The 25,226-nt window shown below is 37.2% G+C and overlaps 2 protein-coding genes across 5 annotated transcripts; both read left to right on the top strand.

Moving 5' to 3' along the window:
• The first annotated feature begins 7,138 nt into the window (after window positions 1–7,138).
• Window positions 7,139–14,480, top strand: LOC116509584 (olfactory receptor 1019). Of its 4 annotated transcripts, none has more exons than XM_032218805.1 (2): window positions 7,139–7,163; window positions 13,570–14,480. In XM_032218805.1, exons 1-2 carry the CDS (start codon window positions 7,139–7,141, stop codon window positions 14,478–14,480), a joined length of 936 nt encoding a protein of 311 aa, XP_032074696.1. The 4 variants fall into 4 exon arrangements, with proteins under 4 accessions (XP_032074696.1, XP_032074687.1, XP_032074713.1 ...); XM_032218796.1 differs by lacking the exon at window positions 7,139–7,163 and adding an exon at window positions 11,121–11,141 and having other exon boundaries at window positions 13,563–14,480; XM_032218822.1 differs by lacking the exon at window positions 7,139–7,163 and adding an exon at window positions 13,145–13,154 and having other exon boundaries at window positions 13,549–14,480.
• Window positions 14,481–20,398: 5,918 nt separating this feature from the next.
• Window positions 20,399–21,334, top strand: LOC116504959 (olfactory receptor 1013-like). Its single transcript, XM_032212221.1, has one exon. It carries the CDS (start codon window positions 20,399–20,401, stop codon window positions 21,332–21,334), a length of 936 nt encoding a protein of 311 aa, XP_032068112.1.
• The last annotated feature ends 3,892 nt before the right edge of the window (window positions 21,335–25,226 follow it).

Raw genomic sequence — 25,226 nt, forward strand, 5'->3', positions numbered from 1 at the left:
TCACATTGTAAACTTATTATCATAGGTGTAAGTTAAATATAAAAGACAGGATCTCAGCAGACTCTCATTTGCACCAGTTCCTGCATACCATTCAATCAGAGCTAGGTTCTGAAACACTAGAAAATTTAGTTAAAAGTCATTCAAACCCACCCTAAAATACAAGAAATAAACAGAAATTAGTACTGTTGTTATACTATATTTTCTTGGGTATTCACTGCCCATTTTATTTTATTTTCAATAAAGTATATATGTATGTATATGTGTGTGTGTATGTATGTACACACACACACACACACACACACAGAGAGAGAGAGAGAGAGGGAGGGAGGGAGGGAGGGAGGGAGGGAGGGAGGGAGGGAGGGGAGTTTCATTTAAAAATATAATAAGAAATACAGAATAATTTTCTCCAGCCACTTGAGGGCCTTGATGTGTGGGGATATAGCCTTATTCTTATTGTAACTTTTCTTAAACTGCTCGTCACTCTGTATGGAAGTTACATAGCATGTTGGGAGTGATGAGAAAAGAGCAGGAAATGTAAGTGAATACCAGGCTTCTGGAGAAAAAAAAACAATTCATTGGAGAGTGCAAAAAGGGAATTTGTTGCATCAACACAATTTTACCAAGAGTCATTTTTTGTCATTTTTTCACTTTAAAAATGATCTAGGAACTCTGGGAATATGTGAGTTGAGAAATTGAGAGATTCAATTTCTGGATTCCTGCATTCTTTTCCTCTAAGCTAAACCTTTGTAAGCAACAACAAAGGATAAAATTACAACATAGAATGTCAATAATGGAAAAGATTCAAAACGGAAATGAGAAAAAAAACCCAGAGATCCCTCAACATGGTGAATTGGGAAGAAATAATAATAATAATAAACCAAGGCTGATTATTTCACTCCTGCAGTTTCACATTGATGGCAAAGCACTTTCCATGTACTTATCCCTCCCATATTTCAACAATATAAAAAGATTGTTTCTACAAAGTGTAAACATGGTGTTTTGTTTCATTCCTTTGCTTCAAACTTCATGATTATCTTCAACCACCAAGTATTCAGCTATACATGCAAACTCCCTTATCTGGAAGTAAGGGTTTCTTTCAGTTGGGCTTTTTCCATGTATGCAGGATTGCAATTATAATGATTTGCATGTCTAGTTTTAGTGTTTAAAAAGTTACTCTGCAAACTTTTTGTTTTACACCAGTAAGCTGGGTGCTATCCAGATTAATTTTATTAGAAAAGAAGTTACTGGAATCAGCATGTTAAAAATGGGCTAAATTAATTCAATTATATATCAGGAGACAGCATTTTAATAGTAGTTCTAAAACAGCAGATATTATGCTTTGTTGTAGGTGGGACCCTTAAGGAAAAAAAATCAACTTTTGATAGTTGAAGAATTCTGAAAATTGTGATCCCCCCTCCGTCAAGTTTGGATCTATTGTACTTATTTTGTCATTTAACTGTATTGCATATTTTTAGCTAGCATGTTTCCTGAGATTTGAGGTAGCGAATGCTCAAATCATTTTGCTATTCATGAATACAAAAGTAGTTTTAAACTCTTCTGTAGGGGGGCTCAGATTGTTGGGGGCAATATGCTGACTCTGTAAACCGCTTAGAGAGGGCTGTAAAAGCACTATGAATCGGTATATAGGGTAAGTCTAAGTGCTATTGCTATTCACAATGTCATTTTATAATTCTATCAGCATTAGCAGTTTTAAAAGCAAGTTATGAAAACTGCGCTTTTGAACCATGCAAAACCTGATTTCCTTTCCTGTTTTCAAGCATAAAAATAATTAATTGGAGTTAGATATTCATTCTTCTGCACTGATTTGCTCTAAGTAACTTTGGGACAACTGATATATACAGTTCATTATAGGACTTAGATAAGAACAAATTTTGTGGAAATTGTAAATTTGCAGTTAAATGTTTGTAAATTAATGAATTGAAAAGGAAACTGAACCAGAGGGAGAAGCCAATGTCGTGACAACACATCGTGCAGTTTCAACAGTCTGAGACCGCCGTTGACACTTTTGCCACTGGACGGTCCAGCAGGACCTAAACCGTCCCATAGAGATGGTGAACAGGAAGACAAAGTCTTGCTGGTCTCAGGGACATTGCAAAGTCCCTGATTGACTCAAGGGAAGTGCTTCAAGATGGTGGCAAACAGGCAGCCCCCAGGCTGACGAAGTCAGAGATGGCTCCAGAAGGAAAGAAGTGAAAGTGAGTCCATCGGATGAGGGTTTTTTTTATTCTGAGAAAGATTGCCCCCAAATATTTTTTTAAAGATAAATTAGTCCTTTAAGTAAAAGAATAAAGTGATGAATTTAATTCTTATTGGACTGCCTTGAAAAGTTTTTGTTTTTTCTTGTAATGATATTTTGTGGATTGAAGTGACTGTAACGTTTCTTGTTTCTCCACTTGAAGTGAATGGATTGATTTTTTTCCCCTCTATTTTTTATCACCTTATTTTTTGGCTTAAATTAAAACTCTCTTTTTTATTTTAACAAATTCTTCGTACTATTTGTTATTAAATTCCACCAAAGACAACAAAAGATTTTTGTTTTCTATAAGATTGAGAAAAGTATGAAAAAGTTGAATCTGCCATTCGGAAGCCAAAGTCTGGAGTTCTCTCTTTGAAACAATGCATCCTTTGTTCATTCCTATTTGATCTTACTGACTTTGTAACTGAAGAGTTTGCAACTTGTTTACAAAATCTGATAAAGAGTCAAGGGCATGAATTGTTTTTTGCAAGTGCTCTTGGAAAATATTTTGGCAAGAGAAGGAAAGGAAAGAAAAAGATAGAACCCTTCTTCTTTGAAGAGTATAAAAGAACTTGTGCTTAAGTTAACTTTATACACACACACACACACACACACACACACACACACACGAGGCTTGGAAGGCTAGAGTGGCAGTGGCTATCAGATTCCTTTTTTCTTTTTTTCTCCTCCATTTGTTTTGAAAAATGGATCAATATCCAGATGAGGAAACCTTAAAATTTTGAAACATCCTGGCTGGAATTCAAAATATTTTGGAATGATTTGGGAGATTTGAGAAGAAGTTGGATAGACTATTGTTTCTCACAGCAAAAGATGATGGGGTTGGAGCCCCAAAAATTAAAGAAGAGAATGAAAATACAGAAGATAAGGACAAGACAATAGATGAACCTTTTTATGGAGCAAATATGGGTGAAAGTGGAAAGAAGGGAAGATGGAAAAGTGAATTTGACAATTTGGAGCTTTATCCCAGATTTCAAGATACAGGAGGAAAAAAAAGGATGATAATGATAGAGTTAAGAAGAGAAACCTTTTCAGAAATAAGTTTGACAACCAAAGACAAGCTAATGCTAATAACAATTCAAGGGCAACAAGACTATTTGAGATATCTTTTAAGCAATAAAGTGCGGAGATAAGTTCATAAAAACTTTATAAAGGAGCTGAAAAGAGAATTGACACAACAACTGGCACGAGAGACAAGACTGTTTTGCCATTGGAAAGATACAGGTTGATAATGAAAGTTGATGATAAAAAGTTAATTTTTGGTGATTAATAAGTAGGAATTTTAGTATTTTGTAGATTGTTTTAGATTATCATTGAATGTTTATTCATTAACTATGCAACAATAATGAAATGACAACCCCAATTAGTATAAGTAACTTGGTTATAAATTGTAAATTGGGACTTGGCGAAAAGACCTATAAATTTTATTAATAAATCTTTGTTTAGATCTTGTTATAAAGGTATAATGCCTTTGGGTCTGAAGAGAGGAGATGTGATATAAATAGAAATAATTTTGTGTTAACCACAATAATAACAAGAAAATGTTAATGGATATTTTTGGTGATTAAGAAGTAGGAATGTTAGTATTTTGTAGATTGTTTTAGAGTGTTATTAAAGGTTCATTCATTAACATATAATTAACTACGATAATAATAATGAAATGATAACCTTAATTAGTAAAAATAACTTGGATATAAATTGTAAATTGGGACATAGGGAAAAGACCTATAAATTTTATTAATAAATTCTTGTCTATCTATAGCAATCTTATAGATTGCTATAAAGGTATCATTTCTTTTGGGCCTGACGAGAGGAGAGGTTATATAAATAGTAAATAATGTTCAGTTAATTACAATAATAACAAGGAAATGTTGATGGATGGATGTTTAATTATATGTTTTTGTGTGTGTTTGTGTGTGTGCGCGTGTGTGTGTGTGTGTTGTATGAGTAAAAGCAAATTGGATATAAGCTTTAAATTGTGAGTTGGGGGGAAGGATTTTGTTTCAGAATAAGTTAAAAAGGTGTAATATTATTAGAGGTTTATTGAAATTGCAAATGAATGCCAATAGGTGGTTGTGTTTTTAAATACCAATGATTTCAGATAAAAACACGTTTAAATAATGGTAATTAAATGAGAATTGTGGTACAGTGATAGTAAAATACATTAAAAAATTTGATTTAAAATGTACTATTCAATTTGAATGAAGTATATGTAATGATTGTGGAAGAAACGCATGAAATGTATTTGTAACCAATCGACACACTTTCTATAAGATGTAATGAAGGATGATTCTTTTTTGTGTTTTTGTTTAATTAAAACAATAAAACTTTTCAAAAAAAGGAAACTGAATCAGTGATTATTACATATATCTTTGACCAGAGTATTAATCATCTGTGGAGATTTCGTCTCTAAATAAGATTACAGAGCTGGCAAATTAGATGGTGCTAGTTAAGAATGTTATGAAGGAATGTGGAATATTTTTCTGTAGCCAGGATAGTTATAGTTATGGTCTTTCTTTGCTAATAAGAAAGGATGATGTTCAGGCAAGTTGCTGTTTCTAACTAGCAACTTGTTCAATTGTTTGCGGCAGCCCTTTAGGACTTCATTAAGATGACAGCTTAAAAACACATGTTTACTCCAGAGAAGGCAAACAGATGAACATATAATTTTCTACAGATGATATCACTGATAGAAAATAAGGTTTGATTATTATTTTTTGTTTATGCAGTCTTATTATTTTTAATTGCAACATAGAAAACTCTGTGGCATACTTCTTAATTATTCCCTGTGAACTTTATCTTTTTCCTGTGTCAAAATAGTCCTAAGTGTATTCTCCACACTTAGAAAAGAAATTATATAAAATGTGTTTAAAGAGCTTGGATGAATGCTGTAAACTTTGCACTAATGACAACTGCATTCATTAGTCTAAATGTATATCTTTATACAAAAGTAAATCATTATCATCCAGATACATTGATTTGCCCAACAGACATCCACAGTTCCTTTTTAAATTATATAATTAAATGTCATTAGTTTCTTTTGGACTCTTTTATAAAATTGCTTGTTAGTATATAATGAGAAAAAAGCAATAATCAAATTTAGTAATGAATGTTAAGGTAAAAGGCAAAACAAAATAAACTTGAAAATAGCAAAGAAACAATAAAGGGAATTATTTTGAAATAATTATTAAATTATTATATATTATAAAATTCTTTAATAATAACAATTTGGTAATAGCTATAATACCAAATTGAGTATTAATGTTGTTATAAAATATGTAAATTTTGTAGACATATTTCTATCCAGGATTTTAGGTCAGGTACAGTGTGAACTTTCTACTGGAATAAAACAATTTTCTTAGTTGCTGCTTATGCCTATATGTCCAAAGTTCTTCATTTTTTCACTAATTCCAATTTTTCAAAATCTAATTTAATAAGACATTCACAGGTTTGATTTTTATGTCATTTTTCTATCCAATTTGCTACCTTATTAAGCCAACACAAAAGAGACCACAACATATGAATCATAGTCCCTTCACATCTATTGATCTCCAACATACAAAAATTGAAACACAACCATTGCTGTACATCTTTGGGGGAGTTCAATAAGATCAGGAAACAAATCTTTTGTTGACAAATCTATCTTAACTTCTTATAAGGATTCATGGAAAACTAGATAGGAGCAGAGAAGGGACTGGATGGGATTAGTGGAAATAGATGAGTATTTTAAGAAGCAAAATTTACAATTTATTACAGTATAGGTAAGTCCTCGACTTACCACAAATGAACCCAGAATTTATGTTGTTAAGTAAGAAATTTGTTATGTGGGTTCTGCCCATTTTATGACTTTTCTTGCCACATCTATTAAGTGAATCACTGCAGTTGTTAAATTAGTAACATGGTTGTTAAATGAATTGGCTTCCCCAGATTTTGCTTATCAGAAGATCACAAAAGATGACCACATGACCCAGGACGTTGCAATTGTCATAAATATGAACCAATTGTCAAGCATCTGAATGTAAATCATGTGACCATGGGGATACTGCAGGGGTTATAAGTGCATTATGGCTATATGTACCCAGTTGCTGAGTTGCTGAGTGGAACCGGATGTTAGAGAGGATACCGTTTTCTCTTCTTCCAAGGAACATCTAAATCAACCTCTTCACATAATGTATTTGCCTGACAGTTCCTGACAGTTGGAACTAATGGTGCAGAAATGAAGTACAGGAATAATGGGGTGGGTGAACGCTTATAGAAGAAAGTTGGCATAAAGAATATCCTACCATTTTCTCCTCAAGGGATTTTTTGAATAGTAGAGAATATTGCATCAAACCAATTTAGAGAAAGGAAATATCTCTAAATATATGCGCCACTTTGAGAAGCAAGCAAACCAATACAATAGCAACAGCAATCCATGTCGTTGGGAGTGAATAAAGAGACTGATATTGATCATGCTCTGAATTATTTTAAGAATAGTAGAAGAGCCCTGCTTTATCAAGCCATAATCCAGGATTTTGCTTAATGGGTGGCTACCAGCTGTCAGTAGGAAGGCCCCCAGCATGAAAGGCCTTTTCTCATTCCTAACTGCTACCAATAAGCCTCTTTCAGTAGTGTTGATACTAGTTATTTGAATATTTTAATTAATCCTAACCATTTTCCTTTAAAAAGGGAATAGACACTTGATTTAAAAAAACCAATGCACTACTATTTATAATCCCCCCTCCCAATGTGGCTGTTTATAAAGTTTTGCCGGTAAGTGGCTGATGGATTGTGATGAAGCACAAAATGAATTAGCTTATCTGAGAGGAATTTATAACTGACTTGATGACTGTCAAATTTAGGCCTAGAATGAAATACCAAATAATGGAAGTAGGAAATAGTCTCAGGGGTCATATGCCATTTTGGCAAAAACGCAAAGCCAGACTAAGTATTGTATTAATAGTGACTATTTGCATGAGTATAGGTGACCTTAGACCACACATTAGCATCAATACCTTAGGCCAGGTATAGCCTGCTTGTTTACAAACCCCTTCCATGAGCTCATCTTCTCTGAAAAGGAACACAAAATTGTTAGAATATTCATGACTGGGAGAGACATGATAACAAGGTCAGCCAAAGAATAGGCATAGCAACAAAGTCGGTTAATAGGGAGCTGAAACAGCTAGGGGCCAGGGCGTGGTTTAGCCTGAAATCTTCTTCTGAGTCTGTGCAAAGAATTGAAACAGAAACTTAAGACTCTGTCTGTTCTGAACTTTGAAATAAAACTAATTGTTCTCTCCTGCTTGTGTTCTGCTTGTAACGTCTACTATTGGTATTGTACATTTATCCATCTGTTATTATGTATATAAAGAAGTTAATGAAATCACCACCAGTCAGTCAGTTGGTAAAAATTATAGTTATTCATTCCAGAAATATAACAGTATGCCTGTCGTACTACACTACATGTTAAGTAAAAGATACACATATATGCATAAATAAAGTACAAATATATGTATGAAGCCCTTTCTGGAATTATATTTTAAAACACAGTTAGGATTATCAGTCATGTAAATCCTTTGTGTAAACTGAAATATGTTTGTACTTTGGCTTCAAATCTTCCCTGGAGGAAAGATTAGAAAACCATGGATATGCTTCTGTCTCTTTCAATCTCTTTGAAACAGAGAATTTTAAAAAGGGAAGATTCCTACAACCTTCTGAATGTCAATATTCCATGCTGTAACAAGTGAACCATAATTAAATAATCCAAATTCTTGATCTTCTCCAGATAAAGATAATTCTTCCTCTGAAGTGAGATTTTCACTTCACATTTTAGCCTAGGCTAGAATATTGATGGCAAAAGTCAATAGATGGCAAAAGAAAAGCTTCACAATTTAAACTGGTGAATTCTCGGGAACTCAACAGAAAACCCACCCACTTTTTTTCCTTGTGTTAACTGATCAGTTTTTCAGTGGAGAGTAGAGAACAAAGGAGAAATGGAGCAAAGGAGAAATGGAAATCACCCTGGAGAAATACTGCTCTTCAGCAGGTTCAGGGAGAAAAGATATAAGCTTTCAGTTTTCCCAGTGACCTTGCTTGAAATTCCCAGTTTCCTTGAAGAGTTCTATCTTACAGTGGTGTCTTTGCTCTTACAATTGGTCAGTTCTCTGTTTGTTTAAAACCAATCAGTACCATTTTTCTTTGATTGATAATCAAACAATCTAACAATCATCTCTAAAAAAACCATTTCTTTCTAAAATTAAAGTCAATACACTACTTTTCAAATAAATCAGTCCTGGATCAAGACAACAAGAAAATAATCTAAACATAAACAGTATTAATAAAAATATGTATTCTAGTTTGGCTAAATTTAATTGTCTCCATAACATACATACATACATACATACATACATACATACATACATACATACATACATACATACATATATTATATATGTTGACAGATAAATAATCCTGACAGTGTCTTCTAAGAAAGATTGTGCATTGTATTGGGTATTGATTTGGATAATTTGGTGGGATAGTGTCAGTTTCAAATGACTTTTTTATGCCCATGTAACAATATTTTTCCTGGGGCAAAATTTCAAGAGAAAGTGAATCTCTTTAATTAACTTGGTAAAAGTAGAAGTCCTTTGGGAAATGATTGTTTTTAATGGCTTCCTGTGAGCAATGCAATACTTGGATTAGATGTCTGGGACTCTGAGGTAGACAAATAAATAGCTCCAATTTGTCAGTCTGAATAATTGAAGCACAAAGGATGGGGCGATCATCTTCTGAGCATCCTATTTGACCATCTTCTCTGAGCATCCTAAGTGGTACCTGACTAATCCACAATAAAGCAAGAAGATTCCTACCATAATTTCCAGGCAGGTAGGATATAGTTTTAGAGAAAGTGAGGCTTTCAAAGTGGGTATTGCAAAACCAGAATTTGGGAAATCTAAATTCCGAGGCAATATAGAAATGATGCAATAAGAAGATTCTCCTTGATGAAAGCCAAGAAAAGAGATAAATAGAGATGCTGAGATGTCAAGCTAGTCTTTAATGATAATCAGACATCTCCTGAATAAAAACTGTTGCTAAGAAGGGTAAGAAGCAGATAAATAAGCAATTTCTAAAAAGCCACAGTGCTCTTTTCTTCCAAAAGTAGTGTGATAGACATGCTTTGGTGTTTCATATGCTTGACAATACAGCATTCACACAGTCCTTGCTTCCTTTTTTCCATGCAAAACTACTACTCCAGTGTTTTGCTTTGCTTTAATACAGAGTATTTGCTTTAGCAGAAGTGCCAGCCTGGACATAGTACCTAGAATATCAGAATTATTATAATGATCCAGGTCAATACAGAAAAAAAATCCAATGTTCTGTTCCATTCTTGTAGATCTCACAAAGAAAATAACAAGATTCTCCAAAATAAGGTTAGCTCAGAAAAGGAAGCAATGTCAGGAAGAAATTAATGCCATTTGGACAATATGGGCCAGATTTTCCTGTCTGATATCTTCCAGAGGTGTTGGAGTCAGACCTACATCTCTCAGATTGTGATGGGAACTGTGACACCAGCACATCTGGAAGGCAACCAGTATAAGAAGGATGATAAGAGAGTTCTCTCTTGCTCTGTCCCTTCCCAAGCACTGATTCACAACACAGGATCCTTCTAGCTGAGGAAATGAAAGGAGAAGACGAAAACGTCACTCACAGTTATTTAGTTAGAAGTCCATTGCCATGATTCATCTCATATGTTATGGGAAAAAGGGACTACCTAGCCTGTATGTTCCCAATCAATTGTATCTAATGTAGAAAGCTTTTGAATCTACCTCCTCAATCTCAAATTCTCTGGCCATAATACTCTAGATAAAAAGTTCTTTTTGGTATCACATTCTGTCACTAGATGAGGACTAGATGAAATTGCTATTGCATTTCCTCCCATTCTTTCCTTTAACTAGTTCAGAACTAGTGGGTGGAAATCCAATACATTTTACTGCCTTCTTTGAAAAACAAATGTTATCCTTGATAGTTTGAAGCAGTACCTTTGGATTTATTAAATATATATAAGTATACAAGTGATCAAGGATTCTTTGGCTTTAGCTTTCTTTAAACAGAAAACATACCTTGCATGCTCCCAAAAATGCTACTTGGACACCCCTAGAAAGTACTGCAAAGGAGAGAGACTTCTGATGCTGTGAGCCCCAAGGCAATTTTGCTGCTAAAGGAAGAGAAAGTCAAGAATCTCACTGCCCTCCATTCAGTTTTAAAAAGTAAGTCCATCCTTACCCCAGCTTCCAGTCCCCCAAAGAATTTACAATCCTACTGATAAATTCTGCTTATGTTTTTCAAAGGCAAAAGAAAGGCACAAAATCCAGGACATTGCAGAAAAGATTCGTAAGGTAAGTCAAGTTAAGCTAAAGGCAAATTAATTATTTAGCAGCTATATACATTAGAGGAATTTCTGTGCTTATAGAATCTCTATGCATTGTAGGAAATTCTGAATATGACTGGATAATAGTTTAATGAAATGTGTTTTTTTCAAAATTCTATTTTCCAAAAAATAGTTAGGACTATTTCTCAATTAATTCAGAATATTATTATTATTTTGCTGACCTGCATGCATGGCCCTATTTGAGGAATAGACAGAATAAAAGAATTAAGTGCACAGAGCAGAAGCCTCACTGGGATAACATGGCATATCTTAACTGAGATTAGTTCATCTGGGCAGTGCCACAAACTATTCATATACTAATAGAATTCAGGATTAATTGGAAAATCTACTTAGAACAGCTGCATTTGTGAACGATTTTCACTAAGTCATGTGACATCAATCTTCACTAAGTCATGTGACATCAAAGTAATCTATTTCATGACTCTAAAACATATTACAGTATTTTTTGGCGTATAAGATGCTCCGAAGTATAAGATGCACCTAGTTTTTGGGGGGGAAAACAAGGGGGAGGGAAATCTGCCTCTGCCTCCCAGCAATTTGCCTCCTTGCAGCAAACAGCAAACAGTACAGACGATATACACTGTTTGTGGTATTACATTTCAGACTATACTTGTACAGATGCTGTTAAAATTGATGTGGCTTTCTGGAAGTATAGTTATTCTTTGCTATTTAAAAAAAGATACAATAGCACTGGGCCTCTTCAGATCAAACATTTATTTATTCTTCATTTTGTTGTATATAACAATAATAAAGCAGTCTTTAAAAAATAAGTCTAATATGCGAGAAAAATATCCCAGATATATTTTCTGCATATCAAAAAAAATGGCCAAGGACATTATGATCAACAAAAAGCATCTATTTTATTTCACTTGTGCAAGTGGATTCCCAAACAAAAGCGAATAACTACAAGGTACATGGGTGTGCCTTAAATTCACAAAATGCCGTATCAAATGCGTCATAACTTGGATACAAAAATATAGTTGCGTGCACAAAGTACAATGTAACAATACAGTCGCGTGTATCGTAACACTGCTTGGTGGCATACAAAAAATGGAATTTCCCCAAATGTTTCCAGAAACCCAGGTAATTTCCAGTCAACATCATTTGACCTTTCAGAAAGCTCCAAAAGCCCCTGCTTTCCCAGAATTGAACAATAATATCATTACCGGCTTCCTGCAAAACATGTCCTGTTACTCCCTGTTACAAAGGGAGGGATCAGGCTATTTCTGATCAGATCATTGTAACTTTCTAATTGTGCTCCAAGCTGTAATTTTCCAGAGTAGCTTGCTGGCTAGTCAGATATTCAAGATGGAGTCCATCAGGTTCCTCAAATAACCTCAACCAATTTCAGATTTCATCTCTCTTCTCACAAATAATTTGAACATTATATAGGCATTTATAGTTATTGACTTACCTCCTTGCAGCAAACAACAAATGTCTCCATATAGGATTTGAAATAATCTTTATTCTGACCCCATTTGTGTATCCAATTGTTTCTATACTGCAGAGAATATACAGAAAAAGTTGGCTGTTGTCTTGAAATCAAATAAGAAATAGAATTAAAAAGGACAATCTCCAGAGTATATTTCATCTGGGTGACCTTCAGACAAACAATAACTACCATTATCTCTTGATAACACGAATGAGCATATTTTCAATCCAGCAGATACCCTTCAGGTGCATTAGGACATCTTGAGGACCATGAGCATGCACTGAGATGGAGCATCCCATAATGGTGGAGAGGACTGGTCTGGTCTCAATCTGGTTTCAAAAAAAGAAGGGGAAAAGTTCATCGGCTGCATAAAGAGAGAGGTGGCAACTCTTCTTCCCAGCAACTGAGTTCTTTGAAATAGTTTTGCAAGGAGGGAAGAGAAAATGACACCTTTCCCTCATACTCCCAATGATTTTATTTCAGATCCCTTTTTCCAAATGTCATTTCACAGGAGGGATCCAATGACCAGTTCTCAGTCAATCAGTTCATCACACTGATAGATGGCCAGCAGGAAGAGTGGGCAGTGCACTTTCCTACTGACCACCTGTCCAGAGTAATGAGCTGCTTGTAAGGCAACTGGTTGCTGGTTCTCATTGGTAACAGCAGAGTAAAACTACACTTAATTCCTGACCATATCAGTAAGAACCATGGGCAGGACTCATTGGTATATTTAGCTTTACTCTGTCTTTTTTCTGCAGTCAGACATTGCATATATGCATTTACATGTAATGTAGACATAACTTCAAGCAATTTGATTCTCACTGGCTCAAGGTTGACTCAGCCTTCCATCCTTCCTGGGTGGGTAAAATGAGGACCCAGATTGTTGGGGGCAAGATGCGGTATATAAGGGCTATTGCTATTGCTATATAGGCTGTAGGTTTTCTGTCTGATCACAAGGCCTGAGAATGCTGATAATTGTACTCTCGTATGTATAGAAGGTCCCAGACTGGAAAAATCTAGTCTAGACTGTACAAAATAATATTCTATATTTGCTTTCACTGAAGGACATTTCACTTCCATAACAGGGAAGCTAATTATTGCAAATGCTTAATTTTTAATTGTTCTTTTAAAATTTTAAATACTTCTGCCATTTTTATCAAATAAAGAACTGCTTTCTTTTCTTGATACAGTAGCATAGAATGAGTAAAATTGTGATGCTTCTGAGGATACCATCAACCGAAGGTACTGAAGAGAGACTCAGATGAAAGACTACTGGCATTTCTGCCCAGCATCGCAAAAGCTTCTTGGGCTATTTTTATTTTCTTGAGCCTAAATTTTTTTTTCTTTTCCTGGGCTGGATTTTTTATTTCACCTCCAAATCTCATCTCATCACCTCTGTGAAGATGGCTGGAGAAAACCACACACAGGTGATAGAGTTCATTTTCTTGGGGTTCACAGATAATCCGTACCTAGAAATTGTGCTGTTTGTGGTGTTCCTGACCATTTACTTGACAAACGTGATAGGAAACGTGGGCATGATTCTCCTGATTCTGCTTGATGAACACCTCCACAGCCCCATGTATTTTTTCCTTTGCCACCTTTCTTTGGTGGACCTTGGATATTCAACAGCCATTGCCCCACGTATGCTGGCTGACTTCTTGAGACGGCGTAAAGTCATCTCCTTCTCCAGCTGTGCCACACAGTTTGCCTTTTTTGTGGGCTTTGTGGATGCTGAGTGTTATGTCTTGGCAGCCATGGCTTATGACCGCTATGTGGCCATTTGTCGTCCTCTCCATTACAGCACAATCATGTCAAAACAAGTCTGTTTGGTGTTAGTTGTTGGTTCCTACGTAGTAGGCCTTATAAGCTTGGCATCCCACACTAGTCTGACTTTCAGCTTAGATTACTGTGGTTCTAATGTCATCAATCATTTCTTCTGTGAGATTCCTCCACTCCTGGCATTGTCTTGCTCTGACACTTATGTCAGTGAGATCCTCCTCTTCAGCCTTTGTGGATTCATCGAATTCAGCACCCTCCTTATCATCCTAATTTCTTACATCTTCATCTTTGCTGCCATCTTGAGAATCCGCTCTGCTGAAGGCAGGCTCAAAGCCTTCTCTACCTGTGCTTCTCACCTCACTGGGGTCACACTCTTTTATGGGACAGTGATGTTTATGTATTTGCGGCCGCCATCCAGCTACTCATTAGATCAGGATAAGTGGGCCTCTGTGTTCTACACTGTTATCATCCCTATGCTGAACCCCTTGATTTATAGCCTAAGAAACAGAGATGTGAAGGAAGCATTTAGAAGAGTAATCAGCAAGAAAGTTTTATCCCATAAATAACCATCTCTAAGTTATAAGATGCTAAATTTAAAATGTCACAGTGCTTGTATGTAAGGTTCTATGTATATAGGAATCTACAGTTTTATAGTTGAAAAGCAAATGATAAGGGTTTTTTTTCCCACCATGATAATCAAGCATTTGATGTAAGAAAACATGGCTTCATAATGTGGTTTCTAAGAGTAACTTTAGACTGAAAACAATAAACCTATCTCCTGTTATTTTTGCTGTTAAATATATGTATATTTTACTCCAGTCAAAACAACAACCTCCAAATAAAAATAGCAACTTTTCCAAATGCTTTGCCTTTGAAAAAGAATAAATTTATTCCTCTTTCAGTTTAATTTTGAACAATTGTTGAACAATTGTTTCAGTGCTATTAGATAATAATGATTTATATCAGGGCTGCCAAACTCTCAGCCCTCAAGCCGGAGGTGTCATGTGCTGGCCACACCGATGCCTGGTTTAGTGAAGGGGGAAAAAGTCCTGTAACACAACCCTGATAATGTGAGTTTGACACCCTGATTTACATTATCACTTGGCACCCAAGTACAATATTAAGGAAAAGTTAGTCATGCTTACCTCCCACTGAAATTAATATATGGTCAATTACAATTACAATATAGAAAACTGTACTATGACATTTCCTCTTTGCAGTACATTTATTCCATGAAGAGGTTATTTATTTGTAACAGTCTTCACTGTTACAGTTCAAAGGTCTTACATCAAATGAGTAAGTGTTTATGGGGCGGGGGGAGGAATGGCAACCAATAAGAACATTTAATGCAATTTATAAAGAGAATACAAATGGAAAAATATATGAAACTACGAAGAAATATCTAACAGAGAATAAGTTTATGGTATAGGTTCTCAAGTCTATTTTCTCATCAATTAAAAAAGGTTATTTTTACTGGTTTGTCTGTTCATATCATAGCTAACATTTAATCACAGAATAGCTATGAAGCTATCGCCAATTAAAGAGATCCCTTGGCTGGTATCCTTGAGAGACAATATGATCTTCTAAATAAATATCCCTCAGCATTTTCCAAACCACATTTCTAGTGCAATTGTGTCCATGTAGAATTTTTTTTCCTGAACTTCATTTGGCAAATTAATTCTGGGTTCAGGAAGCATCACAATTTGATGTTCTGAATGTATATAATTCCAGAATCTACAAGCAGAATTGCTGCAACATATCAGAAGTACCATCAAAAATCAACATTGGTTTTTGTTGAAGAGACTGATCTCCAGATAGATCCAGCTTGATTCTAAACAGGGGAAAAAGAAGGAAAATAAACCTATCTTCACAGATATATGACTACAGGTTTGTAAGGGGAGTGAATATTAAATATTATGAGTTAACAAATACAATTTAAAAAAAGAAGATAGGTATTTTATAAGTCTATGATGTATCTGAGGGAGAGTAGACTTATATTGTGGAATAAGGTTGAAATTCACAGGGATAGAAGTGAAATTATGCATTTAAGTATAAATGAAAGAATTATAATTTATGCCAGAATATATGAATTTGTGTCATCTTGGTTTCTGTGAGTGTGTAAGAGTATAGATATATAGGGAGATGCGGTGGCTGGCTAAGATGCTGAGCTTGTTGATCAGAAGGTTGGCAGTTCGGTGCTTAGAATCCCTAGTGCCACAAAATGGAGTGAGCTCCCGTTACTTGTCCCAGCTTCTGCCAACCTAGCAGTTCAAAGGCATGTAACAAAATGCAAGTAGAAAAATAGGAAGCACCTTTGGTGGGAAGTAACAGCGTTCCATGCACCTTCAGCATTTAGTCATGCCAGCCACATGACCACAGAGACTTCTTTGGACAGCGCTGGCTCTTCAGGTTTGAAACTGAGATGAGCACCACCCCCTAGAGTTGGGAACCACTAGCACATATGTGCGAGGGGAACCATTATCTTTTAAGAGTATAGAAATCCACAGGTTGACACCAATTAAATATTTTGCTCTAATAAACAGTAGTAATGGGAAAACCAAAGTTGAGATGTGGGGAAGTTGTACAATCTTCTTAATAAATGCAGTCTAAGGAAAAATTATTCTGCTGGGTGACATGAATGGATATACAGCACTGAATGAAGAGAACAAAGGAAAAGTAGACCATCTCAGACCTAGGAACAAATCAGAATACTTGCCACGAGAAATGGGCACAAAAGAAAAAATATTGTCTTTTATTCCCCAAAAAAGATAATTGCAAATAAAGTATTTAAAGTGAGCAAGTAATGGCTAAGATCAAAAAGATAGAGAAAATGCAGAATTAATTTCATGACATTTAAAGTGGGGGAGAGAAGAAGACTAAATGAAGACTCCACCTCTAATCATCAATCAAAAGAATATAAAATATAATTATTTTCACAAAGTCATACAATTTTCATACAAAGTCATACAACGATTTTGGGTGAAATAGAAGCAAGTGAAGACTGGAAGGAGTACTTTAGACATTTGTATAGGAAAGATATAGAGTGGAACTGAAACACTTTATATAAACATGAGAGCTATAGATGGAAAAAAGAAGTCATAAATGCTGTAAGGATGGTGTAACTAGAAAATACCCTGTGATGGATTTTGGGTTACTTATGGAGTGGCTGAGTGACTACTTTATTGTGTATGTAAAGTAAAGACTTCACCTGTTCCTGATAACTGGAGGAACACTATCATTTCTCCCCAATGCAAAGAACAAAGTTGCATAAATGAAAGTAAACATATTTGGAAATTAGTCTGTTCATTGTTCAGGATTCTGACTATATGGGTGCAAAAGATGGCCATCAACAAATTTGGACCATGATCAATTTTGGGAAGAACAGTGCAGTTTTATATAAGAGAAAGAATGTTTAAAAGGGGGCAAATGAGAAGGATATTAATGTTTAAAAGGTATGTGTAATGTAGGTTTTAGCTGATTTTAAAAATCCGTCAAATACAGTGAATAGACCTTGATTAAGAAATATTTTGAGTCAGTATGGAGTTGAAAAGTGATTGCTCAATAAGAGCAATTTATGATGGCAGAGAAGAGAAGCATGCATGAGAATTAATGGACTGTTTAGCAAATTGTTCAACACTAAGCAGAGAGTACAGAGTACAGAGCCAGTTTGGTATAGAGGTTGGGGACCAGGCTAGAAACATGGCGGGAACCTTTAGTTTATACCACCCTGGAAAAGTGATTGTCCAATCTTTCCTTGAAAACATCCAACAATAGAGCATCCACAACTCCTGGAGGCAAGCTGTTCCATTAATTAATAATTCTCATTATCAGAAAATTCCTCATTTCCAGGTTGGATCTCCTTCTGATGAGCTTCCCCATTGCTTCTTGTCCTGTCCTCAAATGCTATGGAGAGTAAATTTATACCTCTTCCCTATGTTAGCCCTTCATGTATTGGACGATTGCAGCCTTGTCATCCCTAAATCCATTTTCATTAGGCTAAAGATATCTAGTTCCCTTAGCTGTTCATCATATGATTTAGCTTCCAGTCCCCTTATATTTGTTCTTCTTTATACACTTTCTAAGGCTTCAGTATCTTTTTTGTATCATGGCGGCCTGAATTTCTTGTAGTATTCCAAAGGCAGCCTCATCAATGTGGTGTAGAGCAATACTATCATTTCTCGTGATCTTGGTGTCATCCTTCTGTTGATGGAGCCTAGAACAGTATTGACTTTTTTCCCAGCTGCAGCACTTAAGTCACCAGGACATCTAGCTCCTTTCATAGGTGCTACTGTTTAGCCAAGAACTGTCTATCCTGTACCTGTGTACGTGGTTTTTCCTAATTGCAGGACCTTACTTTTTCTCACCACCGAATTGCATCTTGTTGAATAGGGCCCGAAGTTCAAGTCAGTCAAGATCCTTCTGAATCTTTAGACTATTTTCTGAAATATTAGCAATTCCCCACCTTTTGTGTCATCCCCAAATAGTGTAAGTACCCCTTTAATTCCCCTGTCTAGGTCATTTGTGAAGATGTTGAAGAGCACTGGACCCAAGACCAAACCTCAAGGTACCCCACTGCATCAGGGGTGGGTTTCAACCGGTTTGCGGCAGTTCCCGCGAACCGGTTGGTCGGCGAACCCGGAAGTAAGTAACTTCCGGGAACGGCGAAGGGCCCAGCCGCCCGCCCGCACTCCTTATCCGGTTTTGACGAGTTCTGTGCTTCCACACATGCACAGGACGCATGCAGCGCCTGCGCGATCCTCCAGGAGCAGCTGGAGCATTGCGCAGACGCTAGTACGCATGCGTGCACTGCACGCGTGCACGAGGATGCCGCCAGCCCCGTTCCAACCAAACCGGTTGGAATGGGGCAAGAAACCCACCCCTGCACTGCATGCTTCCCTCCATGTAGATGTAGTTCCATTGAGGAGTACACGTTGAGTCTGGTTTGTCAGCCATCTGCAAATCTATCTGGTGGCAGATTAGTCTATCCCACAATGTTCTGTCTTACCAAAAAGTAGGCTGTGGTCTATTTTGACAAATGCCTTACTGAAGTTTCTTATATCCACAGCATTTTTGGGTCCATTCATTTATTCACTTTATCAAAGAAGGCAATAAGGTTTATCTAGTATAATCTGTTCTCAACAAACCAATGTGGCTTCTAATAATCACTTTATTTCTTGACAAATCTGCTGCTTCCCCCCACACCCAAGTAATGATGTTAAACTGATTAGTCTGAGGTTTTCTGGATCCACTTTTATCCCTTTTTGAAGATAGGAACTATCTTTTCCAGCTCTTTATGTTCCGTGTTTCAGGAGCTGTGTAAGATTATGTTCAGTGGTATCTCACATCTGCTCCTTAAATATCCAGGGATGTAAACCATCTGGTCCAGGAGTTTGAACTCATTTAAAACAGATAGGTGTTCCACAGTGCTGCTTTTGATAGGTTGGACTATTTTTCCTTTTGCATGAAGATAGGTGCAAAGAAAGAGTTCTGCTTTCTCCCTACTGCCCATCACTTTCTTGCTATCTTCTTTTCTTAATGGACTGAAAATTTCCTTGACGTTCTTCTTGTTCTTTACATATTGAAAAAAAAACTTGTTATTTTTTGACATTTATTACAAGTCTTAGTTCATTCTGTGTCTTAGCCTTTCTGACTCCTTTCTGGCACATTCAGGCTAACACCCCTCTTCCCATTTTTATACTTTTTTTGTTCCTCAGTTTGTCAGAGTCTCTCTCTCTCTCTCTCTCTCTCTCTCTCTCTCCCTCTCTCTCTCCCTCTCCCTCTCCCTCTCCCTCTCCCTCCCCCTCCCCCTCCCCCTCCCCCTCCCCCTCTCCCTCTCCCTCTCCCTCTCCTCCCTCTCCCTCTCCCTCTCCCTCTTCTCTCCTCTCCTCTCTTCTCTATCCCTCCCTCCCTCATTCACTCACTCACTCATTCTGATGTATTGCTTTTGTTTTGAGTCTTTATTATGTCATTTTTCAGAGTTTCCCAACCATCCTAAACAGTTCCCCCCCCCCCCTGGAATTTCCATCCGTGGAAACCTTTCTATTCTCTCTTTCTTTGTGGAGGTCAATTCTGATAAAGTTTAAAACACTAATTTGACTGGTTGTCTGTGCTTGCATTAAGATGAATTCTAGTATGACATGTTCCTTTACCTCCAAAGTTCCTACCACTAAAATGTCAAACATCAAGAATCCTAAAAAGAAAAAAAATGTAATAGTTCTTGAGAAGAAAGTAAGTTCCACTAGGCAGAAACAGAAGAAACTGAAGTTTTCTATTTTTCCTTATCCAAATATTAATTGCATTGTTAGGACATAATCAAACATACGTAGGTGTATTTTCCCCCAACATTTTTATGTGTGGTTTTAAGGAAAATGTTTAATTTTTGCAATTTGCATGTTAAAGTTTCTGAAGTATAGGACTTGGAGAATTTATGCTAATCTGATGAAATAACTGCAGTATTTTTTTTAACAGTTAATCCTAATATTTCATGGAGAAAGAAAATCATACTACGGTGATGAATTTTATCCTTTTGGGATTCACAGACAACCAAAACCTACAACTGATTCTATTTGTAACATTTCTATTAATATATATAGCCAGCCTCACAGGGAACATCACATTAATGACACTTATTTATGGCAGCCCTAACCTCCATACACCTATGTATTTTTTCATTGGAAACTTATCTTTCCTGGATCTCTGGTATTCCTCTGTCTATTCCCCAAAGATCCTGGTAAATAGCATCTGTGAAGACAAGAGCATTTCCTTTGGAGGTTGTGCTGCTCAGTTCTTCTTCTCTGCTGGCCTTGCCTACAGTGAATGCTATCTCCTTGCAGCCATGGCCTATGACCGATACATGGCCATTTCAAACCCACTGCTGTATGCCACTCACATGTCCAGAAAGCTATGCACAGGACTGGTGACACTCTCATATGTCAGTGGTTTCATCAATGCTACAATAATAACCATCAAAACCTTCACGTTGAGCTTCTGTAATGGAAATGTAATTGATGACTTCTTCTGTGACCTACCTCCATTAGTCAAACTTTCTTGTAATGTGCCTGAGAGCTACCAATCAGTGCTGTTCTTCATTCTTGTCTCTAATGTAATTATACCCCTGGCACTTATTCTTGCTTCATATGTCCTCATCCTGGCAGCCATCTTGAAGATACGTTCCACTGAAGGGAGACTGAAGGCCTTCTCAACCTGTGCCTCTCACTTAACTGCTGTCACTTTGTATTATGGCTCCATCCTCTTCATCTACTCACGCCCAAGTTCCAGCTATGCTTTGAAGAGAGACAAAGTTGTATCTGTCTTCTATACAGTTGTGATCCCTATGATCAATCCTCTCATCTATAGTCTCAGGAATGAGGAGGTAAAGAAAGCTCTGAAAAAGAAAACAATGAAGTGGAAGATGCCCTAAGTAAATACGAATGAAAATGTGCTTGTATTTTATTACCCTGAAAATATTAATATAGTTTAGGCTGCATTTACATATAGATTTATTCTCAGAAAATCTTTTGCAAAATGTTCCTTTTACATTAATTGCCTTTTCTTTTCCTTTTTTCAGTTTTTCTTTTCTTTTTCTTATTCCCTTCTCAGAAAATAATAACAAAAAAATTCAAATAATCTGTTCTCACATTGAACATATTTCTTTCTTATCCTTTAGTTCAGACTTGGGTTACTCCCAGTTCGGCCCAGATTGGACAAACTGGTAGTAACGGCAATTCACTTGCCTGAATGCTTCTGCACATGTGCACAAGTGGCAGGAGCCCATGCGGGAGTGCACCCAAACCAGTAGTAAAAAAATTGGCAACCCATCTTTGCTTTAGGTAGCCTGGATAATCTTAACATTCAGAGAGATCTAAGTTATCTAAAGTCTTACTGCATGATCCAAGTATGGCAAAATAATCGTTTCCATCACCTTCTCACTAAAACTCCAACTATTTTTCAGCACCAATGTTAACAACATGATACTTCAACAGTAGATTAATAGGGCAGGAGCACATTGGATTTATATTTTTATGGAGAATCTCAGTCATCCAGATCATGGTTGTCCCAAAGGTGTTTTTTTTTTCCTGGATGTCCAGAAAGTCCAGCTGCCTCTTGAAAAAGCACCTTTGGAACATTAGATTTATATTTTTTTTCTGCACCAATTCACTTCCCCATTCTCAGCTTGCCTCTTTTTATTATTTTCTGAGACGGGAATAAGCAGTCAGAAGCTCTTAGAAGAGAATATCTAATTTCCTGTCCATCACTCCATTTTCAATCTCAGGACACACACACACACAAACATGTTTATAATCCTTTTTCTTTCTGCAGTTGTATAGTTCACTGATCTTTTGATTCAGATTTGGAGGCCAGAAAAACACAACATGTTTCTTTGCTTGAAATTAAAAGAGTTTAAAAATGAAGGCGGTATTAAATTATTTTTTAATAGATTTGGTTAAAAAGCAGGTGAATTTATGTCAGCTGAGTGAAATGTGGAGCCATGAATAGGCAGGCTCTGTCAATCCTCTCTGGACAAAGAGAGGACATGAGGTTGCCCAAGCTGTTCTCTTTAAGGGTTGCTCCTCATGATGGGATAAGAATTGGAAGTGAAGAGAATTCATCATCAATATTCCACTTCCCTTGCTACCACTTTCAGAGATTTCCTATTAACTGCTTGAAAATGAATATCTATCTTTATAATATTTGTAATTAAAATAAAGAGCAAAAATAAGGCAAGGCTGTTGAAAGTTTTAAATTAATGACAAACATTGGAACATTGGATTTTGAATATTCAGACTTTGAAATTAATCTTAAAAATACATTATGTTTGTGGGGAAAACTGTCTTTTATATCATAAACATAAGAAAAATTTAATATGGTTAGCCATATGGTTAATGGCAATTACAATCACAAATTATTTCAAATAACTTCTTACCCATTTTATTATTATTTTTCTTATAACATTCATTAATATGCTGCATTGTTATGGTCGTTTTGGCTACCAGAGCAGAATTTAATTATTCTTGCAGAATTCTACCTAGTGCTATCTTTTATTTCAGCCAATACACTTTTGCAACAGGATGGGAAAATAAGCTCAATACACCTATGTGCTTGTTAATACCCAGTAAATATGAATCAGCAGACTGAACCTATTAGACCGGACTCTATTTGGGGTGTCAGGGGTGCAGTGGATGAGACCGGCCTCAGGGAGCTCAACAGATTTGTTGAGGACTCGAAAAGTCCTCGAGTTACGACCTGCAGGCTAGCAACAGACCAGGCTGCGCCCTGATTGGCTAGGGCGCAGCATCGCCTGTTGCTAGCCGCTAGAGGCGCCCTGATTGGCTAGGGTGCAGCGTCATCAGTTACCAGATGCCGGGAGTGCACCCATTGGTCCCCCTGCTGTTTAAATAGATGTCAAGCGGGGGATACTTTTGAATCGCTGTACATTAGTTGTATTGAATAAATCTGAGTTCTTTGCAGTCCTGGCTCTCGTCTCTTCTCTTTCCTCGATCCACTAAACTGGCGACGAGGATGGGATTGCAGCAATTCCAATAAGCAGAACCTAGGACAGAACGAGAGGAAAATCAGCTGCATAGTTGCTGCGGTCCAGCTATGTTTGCATCTGCCAGAGCCTTGGCCTCTCCGCGGCCCATTTATCAGCTAAGCTGGGAGATGCTGATGGCGAAGCTGAAGAATCATTATGCGCCTACACCATCTCGCATCGCCCGCCGTTACGCATTTCACCAATGCGTCCAGAAACCGGCGGAATCCATCAGCCAATTTCTGAAGTCTCTACACGTAACGGTGATTCAATGCGATTTCGGGGACTTAGAAGACAACCTCGTAGAACAATTCATCTGCGGGGGTCAAAGACATTCATCTTCGCCGCCGCCTCCTGTCTCACCCCGAGATCACCTTGCAGCAGGCCGTGGTCAAAGCCAGAGCAGCCAAGCTCTCAGAGCAGTCCACGGCCGACATGCAACGCCTGCATCAACTCCAGCCTCTACCGCCTCCCCTTCTTGGGTCTCTCTGGAGAACTCAAGCACTTTCAACTCCTCAGCCCAGTAGACTGGGCTCAATAAGCCTGGTAAAATGGGCGCTCCATCAACTAACATGGCACCCTCTGTTGACTTCCCAGCCATGCAGTGGACAGGTTTGGCTGCTGGAAACACCCCCTAAAGCAGTGGTACCTTTCGGACCTCAGGGACCACTAAATCCATAATTTTAAATCCCACGAACCACCAAAATGTTTTTTTTTAAGATAAATAGTATTTAGTGCAATATAAACAATGCAAATAATTTTTCTGCGGACCACCAAAATTTTCTTTTTCACCAGAGTGGTCCATCACCCACCAGTTGATGACCATTGCCCTAAAGGATCCTAGTCCTCTCTTCTAGACCACACAAAAGACTAAGTTTTTGAGGAGACTATCTGATCTCCCCTCCACGTCCAAAGAAGGCGGGCCGTCGCCTTGGAACATGAAGCTGTTTCAGGCCCGGTTCCGATAGAAAGCCATTCTTGTGTCACCCATTCTCCCTGCAAGCACATGCAAGGAGGAGGAAGGCCCTTTGCTGGAGTCCTACTTCGGGTACGGGCGCTCATCAGGGGAGTATCGGGGACAGGGTAAGCATTTGATGGTGGTGGGGATGGTGGGGAGATCCCAGCGATAGGAGCTCCACAGAGGCTGTTTTCAGACCACAAAATCTTCCATCAGCCGCAGTGGTGCCCACGGAAAAAGACTCAGGACAGGCTTCACCAGAGAGGGATCACTTCCAGGTTCGTGCAGAGGACTCCGTCATCTTGCGGGGGTTCTTGACTTTCTCAGATGGTTGGTGGGCAGGTTTTCATGAACCCCGCCATGAGCAGAAGCTAGGCACCTGCCACCCACCGCTCTACACGACCCATGGGAAATACAAATGAGTACTGAATATATAATCACTAATAAATAACACAATGGATGAAATAGCTGTGTCATATAAAGAAAATCGCAACTTATCATTTGCACACCCTTGGGAGTCATAGTTATTATTTCAAATGTATTTCAACCACTCAAAAGTAAGTTAACATTTTAAAGAAGACTTGGTAATTAAACATTGTAAAGTTGTAATGCAGTTCCCATTTCTTTTAATGGGAGTTGATAGAAACCATTTGTTCAAAAGCAGAACTACTTAGGAAATAGCACATGTTTCCCAATAAAAATAAGATCTCTTGCTTAAACCAAACGGCAACCGATGAAATGCTGTGACCAAATTAAGCAGGCAAGGAGCCTGCTGTATTTGTATTTCTTCCCAGATGCAAAGAATTTCCTAACTCATTTCATATA

Source organism: Thamnophis elegans, chromosome 1, assembly GCF_009769535.1.
Source record: "Thamnophis elegans isolate rThaEle1 chromosome 1, rThaEle1.pri, whole genome shotgun sequence".
Taxonomy (NCBI): Eukaryota; Metazoa; Chordata; class Lepidosauria; order Squamata; family Colubridae; genus Thamnophis; species Thamnophis elegans.